The 14,412-nt window shown below is 53.8% G+C and overlaps 6 protein-coding genes across 6 annotated transcripts; 5 read left to right on the top strand and 1 right to left on the bottom strand.

Annotated features, from left to right (window-relative positions):
* Window positions 1-120: 120 nt before the first annotated feature.
* On the top strand, window positions 121-883 carry BU25DRAFT_458457 (uncharacterized protein; the record flags this gene model as incomplete). The annotated part of the gene is made up of 2 exons (XM_033710208.1): window positions 121-481; window positions 534-883. 2 exons carry the CDS (start codon window positions 121-123, stop codon window positions 881-883), a joined length of 711 nt encoding a protein of 236 aa, XP_033561751.1.
* A 1,041-nt stretch (window positions 884-1,924) lies between these two features.
* On the top strand, window positions 1,925-3,302 carry BU25DRAFT_458456 (uncharacterized protein; the record flags this gene model as incomplete). Its single annotated transcript, XM_033710207.1, has 2 exons — window positions 1,925-3,214; window positions 3,264-3,302. The coding sequence occupies 2 exons, from the start codon at window positions 1,925-1,927 to the stop codon at window positions 3,300-3,302; spliced, it is 1,329 nt and encodes a 442-aa protein (XP_033561750.1).
* Window positions 3,303-3,402: 100 nt separating this feature from the next.
* Window positions 3,403-5,524, bottom strand: BU25DRAFT_50081 (uncharacterized protein). Its single transcript, XM_033711905.1, has 2 exons — window positions 5,082-5,524; window positions 3,403-4,986 (listed from the first exon to the last, which is right to left on the bottom strand). Exons 1-2 carry the CDS (start codon window positions 5,421-5,423, stop codon window positions 3,577-3,579), a joined length of 1,752 nt encoding a protein of 583 aa, XP_033561749.1. The 5' UTR covers window positions 5,424-5,524; the 3' UTR covers window positions 3,403-3,576.
* Window positions 5,525-6,429: 905 nt separating this feature from the next.
* BU25DRAFT_410711 (conidial pigment biosynthesis scytalone dehydratase-like protein Arp1) lies at window positions 6,430-7,204 on the top strand. The gene is made up of 2 exons (XM_033706369.1): window positions 6,430-6,560; window positions 6,608-7,204. Exons 1-2 carry the CDS (start codon window positions 6,471-6,473, stop codon window positions 7,094-7,096), a joined length of 579 nt encoding a protein of 192 aa, XP_033561748.1. The 5' UTR covers window positions 6,430-6,470; the 3' UTR covers window positions 7,097-7,204.
* A 1,634-nt stretch (window positions 7,205-8,838) lies between these two features.
* Window positions 8,839-10,615, top strand: BU25DRAFT_50041 (RNA-binding domain-containing protein). The gene is made up of 5 exons (XM_033711904.1): window positions 8,839-9,121; window positions 9,189-9,293; window positions 9,343-9,486; window positions 9,546-10,302; window positions 10,354-10,615. Exons 1-5 carry the CDS (start codon window positions 8,925-8,927, stop codon window positions 10,354-10,356), a joined length of 1,206 nt encoding a protein of 401 aa, XP_033561747.1. The 5' UTR covers window positions 8,839-8,924; the 3' UTR covers window positions 10,357-10,615.
* Window positions 10,616-11,828: 1,213 nt separating this feature from the next.
* On the top strand, window positions 11,829-14,290 carry BU25DRAFT_491193 (uncharacterized protein; the record flags this gene model as incomplete). Its single annotated transcript, XM_033711547.1, has 5 exons — window positions 11,829-11,925; window positions 12,005-12,188; window positions 12,243-12,286; window positions 12,340-12,582; window positions 12,632-14,290. The coding sequence occupies 5 exons, from the start codon at window positions 11,829-11,831 to the stop codon at window positions 14,281-14,283; spliced, it is 2,220 nt and encodes a 739-aa protein (XP_033561746.1). The 3' UTR covers window positions 14,284-14,290.
* Window positions 14,291-14,412: the final 122 nt, after the last annotated feature.

The raw sequence follows: 14,412 nt of genomic DNA, 5'->3' as shown, positions 1-14,412 counted from the left end.
TGCACCACTGCGCGTATCACCGCCGCTGTGACACGGTCAGCCTCGAGGTTGCTGCAATCTGTTATAATGCTCAGCTCCTGTCTAAGATATGACAGACTTTGTCTGCAACCACATTATAACATGACAATCCAACAGGGCTTCGCCATTCGCCGTAATGGCTCCTGTCTCGCCGCTGACATCGAGCGTGATTGCGGTCTGAAGACGTTCCCGTTCCGAGCCTGCTGCCCTATTGCATACGAGTGTCAGAACATTTACAACAGCGACTGCTGCCCTACTGGCAGAAACTGTACCGAGGAGTTACTGGCTGCTCCAAAACAAGTCTGTGCCAACTCCTCGTGGGACCTCCTCGACAATGGTGGATATTTCTGCTGCGAGTCTGGTTCCACTGGTTTCAATTCCAACGGCAAAAACTTGTGTGCAAGCCCAGGGGCCTTCCTACCCGCATCAGTCCAGTTACTGAGGCCGATTGTGACAGGCGCGAGTATGCAATCTGCGGTGGTACGATTGAGCGATTTGCTAATATCTTGTACTAGCTGACTCCTCTTCCGGCAATGCATCAGCATCCCCAACACCAACAGCCACTATTGCAGGGAGTATTGCTGGTGGTATAGCTGGCCTAATGATAACCGGAATCGCAATCTGGGTCATCTTGCGTTGGAGACAACGACAAAAGGCTAGGAAGACTAAAGAGCATGAGGACCCAGATATATGCACGAAGGCCCAACTCGACGACACGTCAAGGGTACACGAGGCAGCGGATGACGCGAAGTTCTCTCGCGCTCAAGTCGAGGAACTACCTGCGCTCTTCCCGCCGGTCGAACTGCCTGCGTCGTCTGCACCAACTGAGCTGGCTGCTGAGCACCAAGATCGAATGGAAAGATGACCGTCACAAAGGTTGACGACAGGCGCGTGATGATTAAGATCAAAATAAGGTTGAGTGAATAAGCACGGCTTTTGAGCATCAGTTTGTTCTGCTGAAAAATTATGGGTGCATAACTCTTCGCTAATAGAACTCAGTCCTTTTTGTATGTTCAAACCTTTGTCGAGTACCTACTTTACGTGCGACTCCGCTATCAACTTTCGATCACGCCCTTATTACCCATAAAATAGACAAAGTAAAAGGGACTGATGGGTCTCCAGTCAGCCAGGAGAGTAAACCGCAACAAGAATGAGAAGGAGCGAAGTTTAACAGACAAGAGTGGAAGCAAGTCGATGAGCTCCAGAGCCCGGTCACTGATCTAGGAATTTCAAGAGAAGATCAATTCTCCAGGTCGAAGCTGACACTTGGAGTTGTTACTTAAAGCCTGCTATTCTGCATCTCTAATCCACCAATCCACCCCGTGAATCTCCACCCTCAAGGTTCGGCATCCTTCGCTTCATACCCATGTCCCGCCTCTGCTGCCAGTGAGCAGACCACGCTCCGTGCAACGATGCGGCCTCGCAAGTATACGTCTTCAATCTGCCTATTCCGACTACGCAACTACTTCAAATTGTGCTCTCAAAGTCTTTCACAGCACAGCTTCACACCGATCCATGCATACCAAGCACCCCCCGATTCGCCCACAAATTAGCGACAGGGATGGCACAGACCCACCCGCCTATCACAGTCGCTTTCTGTACGTTGTGGTAAGCGTAGCGGCTGACTGTACAAAGGCCAATACTCGTCTATGTATGCCCAGCGCGGCTGAACGTCTGGCTGGGCGGAGGTGACGTGGGCCTGCGGATGATGGCTTGAAAGGGTAGGTGAGTGTGCATGCAGGCTCCCGAAAGCTGGGAGGTCCGCACTTACTTTCCTCCTTCTGCTTCATCCCAAATTTAGCGTTTTGACGGTCACGGCACGACAGGTATTGGAAGTGTCAGGGCAGATGGATTGATGAACTCGTTGTCTAACTCTTGCGACCATTCGAGGTTGCCGCTCGTTACGATGCGTTTTAAACACTGGGTCTGGGTGCTTCCAGCCCTTAGAGCGGGTGTGAAAGCGGTACAATGCGCCGCACCTCCCCTCAACCTCCCGCTCCGCACCATCTCAGTCGCCCCTGGAACATTCTCTCATGGCATACCCATCTCCATAGGCATACCACCACAACAGCTCGTCCTTACTCCTTCGCTCTCACTCGACACGCCATTCATCCCGCGCTACACAGATTCCTGCATATACGCCGCCGACGCATCGAGGCCTGCAAACGCCACGAGATGGAATGGCCGAGACGGAAAGATAGTGTGTGCCGGCATATATGGAGGAGGCTTCGTGCCCACTTTGTCGACGAGTTTCTTTGATAATGGGACGAACAGCCCCGTCAGCGAGGCGTGGTTCAAGAGAGCAAGGTTCTCGGACTGGCATTTCATGACTGATAAGTTTGTGTTTGCGGATTATCTGGAGGCGTATGTGCAGCAGAACGCGGCACTACCTGAGAAGCGGAATTTAACGACCTCGTTCATTTTGCCGGATGAGGGTGCGACGTTCGGTGGTTTGAGTAGCTCGGTACTGAGTCTGACGCCGGGTTCGAGGCTGCTGGAGGCGCTGTATAGTGAGGGCATGGTGCCTAGTAAGAGTTGGAGCTTGTCAAACGACAGCTTGTGTTTGGGCTGTGTGGATGAAAATGCGTATACTGGAGAGTTTCAGAACTTCAAGCTTGCGGATCGCGACAAAGATGGCGGGCTGCCATGTCTGTTGCAGGCGAAGGTTGAGACGCTCGACTACTATTCTGACGGTAGCAGTGCGGGAGTGGCACTGCTCGATGACGCGTTTGTTGCCTGTATCGATCCGGGCGTGATGTCCTTGGTTCTTCCAACGGATGCATACACAAAACTGCCTGAGGTAGTTGGTGCAGACGTCAAAGCGGCTTTTGAATGGTCTGCCACCTCTGCAGGCCTCCCGAAGAACAGCAGCAGCTTCCTGAGGTTCAAGCTTACGGGCGACCTGGAAGTGGACGTTATGCTACCAAGGGCTGGAGTGGAAGATGTGAAAGACCCGAGCGGACAGCCGCTTGGAATCGAGACTGGTAGCTGGGGTGCATACGGCCAAGGCGTGCCAGTACTGGGCAAATTGTTCACCGCTTCGATTGTTCTGCGATGGGACGAGGTAACGCAGGAGTATGGTGCGGCGAGAAGAAATCCCAAAGCAAGCGAGAAGAGTGACCTGGAGCCATTAGGTTGTGACAGCTTCCTTTCGCTGGGTAAATATGTGGAAACCACACCTAGTGTGGGCGTCATCGTAGGCTCCATCATAGGGGGGTTTGTCGCAGGGCTACTCTTTGCGGCAGCTGCAGTCTTCTTCTATTCGAGAGGGCAGAGGGGCGTAAAGAGCAAATACGAGGCTATGCGAGGCGAAGACATTGTCTCGCTTCAAACGGTCGATACCAGGGGGCGCACACTCGAGTCCAGGATGAGCGGCACTTCAAGCCTTCCAGCACCAAGTCTTAGAGAGTCGCTACGTTCACACTTCGGTACGAGATCGGTTTCGCCAGTTATAGAACCGTATCTCGTGGGTGATAGCCAAGTGTTCGAGGCGCCAGAGGGAGGAACAGCAGATCCATCGAAACGGAGTAGGGGCGAAATGAGCATATGATCCTACGATCATAGATGAGGAAAGTAGTTGCTCCACTCCGGCGTTTTGTAGATGGCTTCTGGCTGGCGTCTCAAGCAGACAAATGCCTCGACTACAATGAAGACTCTTGCTGTCATGAACAGTGGGATGAGCACCCTTTTCAAGAAGAATCTAAACGTTCTGCTGTTGCGCACATGGCTCTCTACATTCTCGAGCTGTGGGAGCTGGTTCGTTGCAAGGAAGAAAAGCGCCAGCACAAGTCCTGTAAGTCCTGTAGCGCAGGAGCATGATATCCATATGATCCTTTCGACTGCTGTTGGGAAGTAGTCGTTCCAAGCAGCAAGGTGCAGACCACCGTACGCAGCGCCGGCGAAAGCAACGACAGTCTTCAAGATATCGCGCTGTACGTTCACACTACCCAAGAAGGAAAAGCCAGGAAAGTTGGGAATGTGGTCTGCGATGTAGATGGGCTCGCCCACAAAGATTCCCAAGGTAGAGTGTGTGAAGAACACCTTCATATAGTCCTTGCGTTTGTCGCATTCGTCCCATAGCTCTTGGACTATGTCATTTGCGAGGGTCCATCGTCGTTTCGCTTGTCCTGAAAGTTTGCTACGGTCCTTGCAATCCTTGAAGCCTCTGCGGCAGTAGTCTCTTGTGTGCTGAAGACAATGGTTGCGGTCTTGTAATCGGAAGAATTCTTCGTGTTCTGGAGCTATTCTCTCACACTTGTACATGTATTGAACGTCGTGATTGGCGTCTACACCGACTTGAATCTTTTGCAGCGGTCCAATAAACTTGAGCGGGTCTCTTGCTCCTATAGAGCCGACTGAGAATCTTGTTGAATGTGATTTCGGCACAGGGATTTCTTGGATTCTGGAGTCAGGTTTCGCCGTTGTCGTTGTCGGTGATCGATCGTCAGGTGCAACATACGCCAGGCAACGTATCTCGCTGATCTCGTCCTCTCGGTCGGCGCTGATTGGACTGCACATGTACATCAAAGCGATGTGCTTGTCTAGTCCATGCTCTCCCACAATCTTGTACGGATCCTTGATGCCCAATGGTTTGCTCCACCATAATATATATAGAGCGAATGCGCAAATGACGTGGCCGATGGTGTTGATTTCCAACAGAGTCACCGGTAAGTCCTGCGCAACCCGCGCGATACACTGAATGATCATCCAGCCTGCCTGCAGAACGACCAGAATCTTAGCTAGGCCATCTGCCTTGCTTTTATCGCGGACCTCGCTTTCTTTGATCTGCGGCAATTTGTTCAAAAAGGAGAGGAGTCGTGCACCTTCTGCTGTAATGCTCAAAGGTGAAGGGGCCGCGATGTAATCGCCCGTTTCGATTACGATGCCACCCATAACAGCGAAGTAGCATTGTGACATGCTCCACCCCTCGGAGACTCTTTCTTTCTCTGACATGGAAGATCTTGTTCCCTGTGGATGTTAATCATCGTTGGCTTTTGGTGAAAGCTCAGTATCCTGAGTATACGAGTAGTCGTCACAGTCTTCCTGCAACAAGTCAGGCTTACCTTGTCTTTATTGCGATCCTCGATGTCTGCTCGTATCTCGTTCCTCAACCACCTAGCAGTCAAAAATTGCGCAAATGCAGTACTGACCACCACCTCAGGCGCGAAAATGCCGAGTAGGACCCAGCGTAGTCGTCTGCTGTTGCGCTCCCTGAGCCTTGACGTTTCGACAGGAACATTAAGGTGCAAGGCTGACCAGACACAAATCACCAGCGTCAGCACGCAGGAAACGATCAGGTCCCATGTTCCACGATAATTGGGGGCCGAATACCACGCGACTTCTGTGACTGGAGTTGTTGAAGTGGCGCCTTGGGCGAAGGCCAGCAGCATCCAAACAAGCAACATCTTCGATGTGAGTGAAAGAAATTCGCGAGATAGGATGAGGAAGGATGAGAGCCTGACGTTGCGAAAGCGCGCAGCTGAGGATGCAGAGGTGAGCTGATGGCAGGGGTTCTGTGCAACATATGCGGTCGCTATTCGCTCGTTAAGAGCCGTGGCAGACTCAAGACTTCATTGACCGGCAGAAGTCCATGCTGTGGTAGACAATGTCTCCATTGAGAGTAAACTCATGCTCCATTGCTCTGTGAGGTGTAATGTCAAAAAGGGTCGCAATCGTGGTACCGCTATTGTAGAAGCAATTACGGACGAGTGCAGCGCGCATCGCAAGGCTATGAGCTTTCCAGAACATCAATGGTTTTGTTGTATTTAATATTGGTAGAATTAGTTGCATTGCCCTGATTGCCCCCAGGTACTTGCGGGCTGCTCTTCAGCTCCGTAGGTAAGAGCCATGATATTCCCACGAAATTGGTGAAGGGCAGCACTAGTACGTGACCTAAAGCCGCATCCGTAATGACGACTTCTATGCGTTCTATGGAGCGCTGCGTGAGTGCAAGTTGTGGTAAGTAGAGGCATGATGGTGTTGCGGCAACCCTTCTCTTCCGGGCGGCTTCTCTCGCTACGTGAGTGCAAGTTGTGGTGAGTAGAGGCTTGATGGTGTTACGGCAATCCTTTTCTTCCGTGCGGCTTCTCTCGCTGCGTGGCTCGTGCGCCACCCCTTTCCGGCACCATCGCGTGAAGCAAGAGCGACTGCGACCCTCACTATCAAGTCGTTCGGGCATTTCGAAACACAGCACAGATGGCATGCCCTAAAATTGGTGTCGGCCCCGTTTCGACCGCAGTATTTCCATCGGAGCAGCCTCTCAGGAACCGAAGCCGGATGCCGCCAGGCGGGGAGCCGAAGCCTTGCGTAGCAGATGTTTCGACATCTGAATCGCACGCAAGACAGATATATAGAGGATAAAAGTCGTTCGTAGAACAGTGGTATACCAAATTCAATTCGATCGTTTTACACCAAAGCAAACTGCACACCAACTCACACATACCAAGTTCATCATGTCGCAACAAAAGTTGAAGCCTACCTTTGACGATGTCATGGGTTGCCAGACCGCAGTCTACGAGTGGGCAGATAGCTACGACAGCAAGGTACGTTGCTCTCTTACATTGCAGTTCATAGCGCTGACGACGGATAGGACTGGGACCGCCTGCGCAAGTGCATCGCCCCAACATTGAGGATCGACTACCGTTCTTTCTTGGACAAGATCTGGGAGACCATGCCCGCAGAGGAGTTCGTCACAATGGCCTCCGACCCCGCCGTTCTCGGCAACCCTCTCCTCAAGACACAACACTTCATCGGTGGCACACGGTGGGAGAAGACTGCGGAGGACGAGATCACCGGATACCACCAGCTGCGCGTTCCTCACCAGAGGTACACGGATGAGACCCGCTCGACTGTTGCAGTAAAGGGCCACGCACACAGCGCAAACACACACTGGTACAAGAAGGTCGACGGCGAATGGAAGTTCGCTGGTCTCAACCCAGATATCAGGTGGTTCGAGTACGACTTCGACAAGGTCTTTGCGGAGGGAAGGGATTCGTTCGGTGAGCAAGAGGAGAAGAACCTGGCGCAGGCGGCCAACGGCATCCCAGCAGAGCAGATCTCAGGGAGCAATCTCAACTAGGGTAGAGTCTGAGGGGTAAATCTTCGAGTTCCAGTCGTCCGGTTAGCGTTATGTGAGGGGGGTATTCGATATGAGGATACCACGAAATAACATGTTTTCTCCACTGCAGCTCTGTTGTTGACCTGGTTCTGAGCTGATTCTGGAAGTGGTGTGGTGGCACATGACCATCGACTTCGAACTTCGACATTGCCATGCATGCCTTTCCCATGGAAGTTCGTGTTGGGTGTACGTCGCCTTGCTTGCCTTTTGCAGCTCCTGCGCATGGTGTTTAGTCTTCGTGTTCTTACCCATCCACCTGTAGGTCTGCCGTTGGACTAGCCGCACTAGCTTGCCAGTCCTGAAGAAAGGAACTTCACTCAGGCAGTGTGATTCGACGAAAACGCTGGTGCAGACTCTGCAGCCGGTGCACTGTGCGCGCAGCACAGAGCCCCTCGCAGCCGGCCACAGTTGGGACCAAGGAAAGCCGGTGGGGACGTGAGACGCAGTGAACGACGCCCTCGCTCCAGCGGGCGTGAGGCACAGCAGTATGCAAGTCATTCACAGCGCACCGGGGGTGGGCCTCTATTAATAATGCTGTGGACGTGTGGCCCTAGATCGTGCAGGAGCACTCCTCTGGCCAGATTGGCTCGCGGCCACGCAGCCTTGTCGCAACTCGTCGGAGGCGAGGTGTGACGGAACCACTAGGGAGAGAGGGGAATCGAGGTATCGAAGATCACCCAAAGCTTGAATTCAGCCCCTCTAGCCAGTGCGCCATCGTCCCCAGGTTGCTCGGCTGTAAGGCCATGGGTGCCAGAGCTTTTCGCTACCGACTGCCCGCCGCCACACACGACCAGCGGATTGGGCGGAGTCCAAGATTTGGGCGGATTGGTCCGGCACTGAAGCTCTCTCTTGAAAGGCCCGTTCTTCACATCATCTGCGCTCGCTCTCCCTCCTCTACCCCACCCACTCCCTCTTCACATCTCTGCTCAGGCAATCGTCCTTGTGCTTTGCTCCTCTGTGTTCCTTTGCGTCGTCGGTGTTCTCTGCTTCGCGCGAGTTTCTTTGGCCTTCAGGTATGCACTCCCCTCCTCATAATTTTCTCCTTCGCCTTGGCGGGCGGGCGCTGCGTGCGGCCTGGTGGTGCATGCTCCCAGGGTGACGCACATTTTCGGTGCAGACTGTGCGCTCGCAATTATGAAGCATTGCGATGCATGCATCTGGCGCTGAGCTGTGCTGAGCCTTCTGACGTCGTCTACCTGCACGGACGAATTCAGTGGGCGGGCATTGCTTTTCCTCCACCTGTCTGCACGCTGCCTGTCGTGGTGTCGCCGACGACGCGCTTCTGCTGCTCACCCTGGTTGATGTTGTTGACCTGTCGCCTCCTGCTACGCCTGTGCATGTGACCTCTCTGTCAGACAGACCTTACTGACTGCCGCTGTAGATCTCAATAGAGCGTCTACCTCACGGCCACTCTTTCACCCTCCCGTCTTCGTCAGGCCATTTTTGGATCGCAAGTCGGAGTTCAGTCTGTCGACACCTTTCCTGTCACCTACTTTCGCAGTCCTTGTGTCTGTTACTTCCTGTGTGCTCTCGCGCCTGATTGCAACACGCCGCCTCCAGTGATAGAAAGCACTACTGGTCCCTAGTGGTAAGTGCAGCCTAGAGCATTTTCACACCCCTCACCTGCGTCTTGGCCGTCACCAAATTCTGCGCCAGTTCACCGACGCTGACGACCGTTTCTTTCACAGACTATACAAACGACCACGGTCCTCTATCATACTTAAGCGCAATACTCTTAGTCGACCCCTCAACCACTACCCGATCATTACCATTTGATCCTTCCGCGACAATGAGCTTCCAACAGCAGTACGAGCAGTACCAGGGCCAACAGCCCGGCGAGCAAGGCCCCAACCCCAACGTCTCGCAGACCGACCTTGGGCAGCCCATGGACCAGTCCGGCGGCTTCCCTCCCCAGGGCCAAATGGGTCCTCCTGGCAGCGCTGGCCCCGACGGCAACGGCCAGGGCGCCGGCAAGACCACCCTCTGGTGAGTCGCGCACAACAATGGCTTGCGACAGGCCAATTGAGCGAGCATTAGAGCTAACAAAATACAGGATGGGTGAGCTCGAGCCTTGGATCGACGAGAACTTCGTGCGCAGCATCTGGTACAACATGGGCGAGACCGTCAATGTCAAGATGATCCGCGACAAATTCTCTGGGTAAGCGCACGATTCCGAGGGGTGATGTCACGCAGACTAATTTGTGCAGCAGTAACGCTGGATACTGCTTCGTTGATTTCGCCAGCGCCGACGCTGCGGCCAAGGCCCTTAGCCTCAACGGCCAGCTCATCCCTAACTCCAACCGCCCCTTCAAGCTCAACTGGGCCTCTGGCGGTGGCCTTGCCGATCGCAGGTGAGCATTATAAACTATCAACATCGCACATGGTCCAAAGAAGGCTAACATTGAGACAGCCGCGATGAGCGTGGTCCCGAGTACTCCATCTTCGTTGGAGACCTTGGCCCCGAGGTCACCGAGTTCGTCCTTGTCCAGCTCTTCCAGAACAAGTACACCTCGACCAAGTCTGCCAAGATCATGTCCGACCCTATCAGCGGCATGTCGCGCGGCTACGGATTCGTGCGCTTCGCCAACGAGGAGGACCAGCAGAAGGCGCTCACCGAGATGCAGGGTGTCTACTGCGGCAATAGGCCCATGCGCATCAGCACCGCGACCCCCAAGAACAAGAGTGGTGGACCCGGTGGCCCTGGCGGTATGAACATGCAGCAGGGTGGCGGCGGCCCTGGCATGGGCATGTACTCCATGGGTGCTCCCCCTATGGGCTACTACGGCGCTCCCCAGCCCATGAACCAGTTCACGGACCCCAATAACACCACCGTCTTCGTCGGCGGCCTTAGTGGGTACGTCACCGAGGATGAGCTTCGCTCTTTCTTCCAGGGCTTCGGCGAGATCACCTACGTCAAGATTCCCCCGGGTAAGGGATGTGGTTTCGTCCAGTTCGTGCAGCGTCACGCCGCCGAGATGGCCATCAACCAGATGCAGGGCTATCCCATCGGCAACTCGCGCGTCCGCCTCAGCTGGGGACGTTCGCAGAACAACTCTGGCCCTGCTGGTACTCCTTACCGTCCGGCTCCTCCCCCACCAGTCTTCGGCCCCGGCATGGGCATGCCTCCTCAGCACCCCGGATACGGAGGTGGTTTCGCTCCCATGAAGGTAAGAGACTCCAAAGGCACATCCAAGAACTATGCTAACAACGCTTTACAGTAAGCGCATTCTTTCTCTCTGTATTGCTTGCACGGCGCTCTTCCATGGTTTACTCCGTTGGGTTACTGCAATGATCCCTTTTATGACTCGTCACACGACCTTCGAGCGATTTGGTTCCTTTCTATACCTGGGTGGTTCTCCAAAAGTTCTAAGTTCATTTGACGACCCCGATTTTGCACGAGGGCCTAGAAGGGAGTCTTTGTATAACAGGTCATCTTTCTGCCCGCGGGTTTTCTTTCGGAGCTGGCTACTTCTCAAGGAGCATCTGGGATGCGGCTAGTCATGCATAGGTCTGGTGCTGCTTTCTGTCAGATGCCTTTCCCTTACGAATGTGCGCTACTACGATTCAGATTGGCTATCATTCCAATCACATGGTTCTTTCGATGCGTTCTTTGTTTGTCATCGTGCTTTGCTTGATCGTCTCTTCCATTGTTGTGAGCTTAGCTTTTTGTTGCGTGCGAGTCTGCAAGCTGGCTCGAGTCTCTGCTTCAAGGTCAATTATTCGTTACTTACGCTAACGACAACATTCAGCCCCTACCCACAGCTGCCACAGCAGCAACAGTCCGCCGGCTACGGAGGACCCCCGGGTCTTCCTCAAGGCCTCTCGCAGAACGGCGGCCCCGGTAGCCTGAACGGCCTCGGCCCTCTCTCCCCTCGCGGTCCTGCCAGTCCCTCCAACGGCACACCCGGCGCTTCCGATCAAGCGTTCTCGCAGCAACTGAACTTCAACAACACTTACTAAAAGCGTCTCGCGTTCAGCGTCACTGGGCATAATCATCTGCGCCATGATTTAGCGAGGAGTTACGGTCCAATCATTACTCGGAAAATATTTTTTCATGATTATGCGAACATGGGAAACGCTCAGCACTCTTATCATATCGGGACGGACATGACAGCTTTTCAGTACTTTCAGTACGGTGTCTGGCGAAAGTGCTGTATGGTGTCACTGTTGGATCATCAAAAGCTTTGTTGAAGCCTGTTGAAAAAGCTGTGAGTGTTGCTGGCGTTGGACAGCTGTTGCAACCACGCCTCCCCTCTGTTTCTCTTGTTGTCCGGCGGTCGCAAGTGGTTCGTGCTTGCGACTGCTTGTTGGAGGACTGGGCCAACAGGTTACTAGACCTTGAAAATAGGATTGAGTTCCCCTCATGCCTCCCCCCCTCTCATCCCTGCATCTCATTGCTGTTACATATAAGATCTTGCGATGGTGCTGCACTATGTTCTAGCTCGGCTCCCTGTCCGTCTCACACCGCCGGTCGACCGTTTTCTGTCAATGTACGACCGCCTTGGGGCGGCGCTACAGTTGCGCCTTCCCTGTGAACAGCTTCCAGAGCGCTCTGCACTCTCGGTGCTCGCGAACCCCAAACAAACCCGCTCTCTTCTTCCTTCTCTCCTACACTCCTCACGCAACACAACTGCCACTTTTTGGGCTTTGCAAATATTGTGCAACGTTGGACGGCTGCTGTTGCTCGCCTGCCATGCGCTACGACAATTGGGACATCATCCTCTTTCCCGAAGATTCGAACATTCCCATACCAGAGTACAGAACGGCTTGCTACTTCTCACGGGACGAAGGTGAGTTACCATCTCTTACTGCACATCCTATGCCTATGCACATATGATTTTGAAGATCTGGGCTGACATCCCCTGCTAGACGGCCATGAGCTACCGACATTGCGGACGTACATCGGATCGCTGAAGCCAGAGACGCCATTTCGTATCTCTGTACATCACTGGGGGCCGCCGAAGCCTTCGCCATTCATACAGGAAGTCCAACGAAGGGCTGGCATGAACATCACCTTCACCGTGCAGGTCTTCATTGACAACACCAGGCTTTAGTGAGCTTAGCCCTCAGCCAGTCTTGCCTTAGAATGCTTCCTGACGAGGTACAGCCATGGCAGCTTTGAGCTGAACAACAGTTCGCCGCAAGAAATCGGTATGCGATCTGCTACACAACATCCCGTCAGGCATAGATTGACTGGAGAACAGCGTATGAGCAGCGCTCGTTCAGGTCATCCCGGTCCCACGAGCAGCCTACAAGCCAACCAAAGCAACGCCTTTTGTTCCCACGAAGCGACAAAAATGCTCTCTTGCAGAGCTCCGCATGGCAACCGCGTGGGACAGACAACCGGATCAAGATCATACTGTCAGAGCGACTCGTCAACGAAGAAGGCTCACTTGACGTTGGCTGCTGGGACGTCGTCTGCTTTTCATTCCAGCATGCCCACAGAGGTACGTACTTCGGCTGCATGACGCGAGGCACCGTGTTGATCCAAAGCAGAACTGCTGGAGCAGGCTGGTATCGCGTATCCTATCATCGACCCCTTGCGCTCCCTTCTAGGCGAGCGAGCCACGTTCGTACAGCGGTCGCTTCCACAAAACACAATGGCTCGTCAACTACAGCGAGGATCCCGCATACACTCTGAGCATTCACCAGAGTCCGATTCCGAACCTATCAGACCTGCGAACCCGGAGCCGCACCAACAACCTCCTGATCGGATGCCGTCGATGGCAATTTACCCGTCAGCTTTCATGGGACACAGGGGTGGAGGTCATCTGGGTATCTGGCACAACTCATATGGTTCTTTTGGTGATCCTGATGACGATATCAGCATGGGATCATGGCCGTCGCAACGGTATGCGTCTCACATGTCTGGCTTGGACGGCTTCTACGACCCTTCGTTTCCTCCATACGCGGCACCTCCTTGGTCAAACAATGCTGCGTTGCCAGGACAGCGTGCAGGTCCGCATATGAACAACAACCGGTCTCGAAAAGACAATGGCGCCCAACAGGTTATGATGGCTCTGCGCGACGACCAGTTCGGGCAGATTTTGGAAGCTATCAGTCCATCGAAGAAGCAACGCAGTCTCCCGCATGGCTTGCCTGCGCAACGGCAGGATGCTCGTCAACCAAGTACTCAGGCTCATCGTCCGCCCAAGATGGGTGCCCTGTCTGTTCCAGTCCGACCTTCTTCGGCAGCCATTGCTCGTACAACAGCGTACCCTGACTTCAATGCCGCCTTGCGCAACAGTGTGAAAAGACCATCGTCTGATCAGGCGAGCTTCAACACCAATGCGCCATCCAAGACTAACCCACAAATTGTGCATCACTCCAGCAGGAAAGAGAACCGTGATTCGCGGATACCGACCCCCAACCCTTTCATGCTTGGACCACAGCGTTGGGACTCTGACGTCTCCATGAGAGATGGTTCTTCGAATTTCTCGAGTCTCTCCCGGTTCGAAAGAGATCCGGCAAACTTGAGCAGCAAGATTGGCTCAGCTCATGCACCCTCAGCCGGAGGCAATGTGAAGAGTCGGAAAGAAGGTCTTGCAACCGACACGGGTGACCATCTGGATATCGAAGTTCGCCACGACCAGAGCTTGCTTCCAACCGTGGGCGCTAATTCGATAGCAAAAGCAATGTCTACCGCGGACGATCCGGACAGAACTCCACGCGACAGGCCAAACGAAACGTCTGCAAGCGTTCTCAACCACGTTGAGGTTATCGATGTGGATGCAATCGATCCGAGCTTGGTTGCGGAACCCACTGCTGACATGGCCAAGCTGTCACCCTTCAAACCTGGTCATCGGGCTAGTATGTCAAGTATCAGCAGTACAGGACGTCTGGAGCGACAGTTGTACAGTGCTCTGGGAGAAGAGCTCGGCAGCTTTGAGCAGCAGATGAACACGACCGGTATGGGCCATGAGCTTGCGCAAGCTTTGTCCGGTACTGGTACACACAGCGATCTAAGCGGCAGCACCATGCTCGACCCAACTGTGAGTGAGTTCGAACCGGTGATCAAGAGGAAGAGACAAGGTACCTTTGGTGGCGAAAGAGACAAGAGTCCAGTGAAGAAGAAGGAGAAAGCCCGACAGGTGATGGTGGAGGACGATGATATATCTGAGGATATGCCGCGACTGAGGGGAGAATAACTGGGAGACCATTACTACTGGTCCTCACGCTCGCTTGAACTGTTGGCTGTCAGCTATTCTGGACTACATGCTAGATGATTTGTAACGCTTTGGTATCAGGACAGAAGCAAGCACACCGTCACTGAAGCA

Source organism: Macroventuria anomochaeta (genome assembly GCF_010093625.1).
Source record: "Macroventuria anomochaeta strain CBS 525.71 unplaced genomic scaffold BU25scaffold_16, whole genome shotgun sequence".
NCBI classification, from domain to species: domain Eukaryota; kingdom Fungi; phylum Ascomycota; class Dothideomycetes; order Pleosporales; family Didymellaceae; genus Macroventuria; species Macroventuria anomochaeta.
This window is presented reverse-complemented; position numbering and strand designations above follow the sequence as displayed.

Bases quoted from the DNA above. Each gene is read 5' to 3' on its own strand.
- BU25DRAFT_50081 (XM_033711905.1), bottom strand. From the start codon at position 5,423: ATGTTGCTTGTTTGGATGCTGCTGGCCTTCGCCCAAGGCGCCACTTCA. The intron at 4,987-5,081 runs GTAAGCCTGACT...TAACATCCACAG, and splicing joins AGGATCGCAATAAAGACAAG to GGAACAAGATCTTCCATGTC.
- BU25DRAFT_410711 (XM_033706369.1), top strand. From the start codon at position 6,471: ATGTCGCAACAAAAGTTGAAGCCTACCTTTGACGATGTCATGGGTTGC. The intron at 6,561-6,607 runs GTACGTTGCTCT...GACGACGGATAG, and splicing joins CAGATAGCTACGACAGCAAG to GACTGGGACCGCCTGCGCAA.
- BU25DRAFT_50041 (XM_033711904.1), top strand. From the start codon at position 8,925: ATGAGCTTCCAACAGCAGTACGAGCAGTACCAGGGCCAACAGCCCGGC. The intron at 9,122-9,188 runs GTGAGTCGCGCA...AACAAAATACAG, and splicing joins GCCGGCAAGACCACCCTCTG to GATGGGTGAGCTCGAGCCTT. The intron at 9,294-9,342 runs GTAAGCGCACGA...TAATTTGTGCAG, and splicing joins ATCCGCGACAAATTCTCTGG to CAGTAACGCTGGATACTGCT.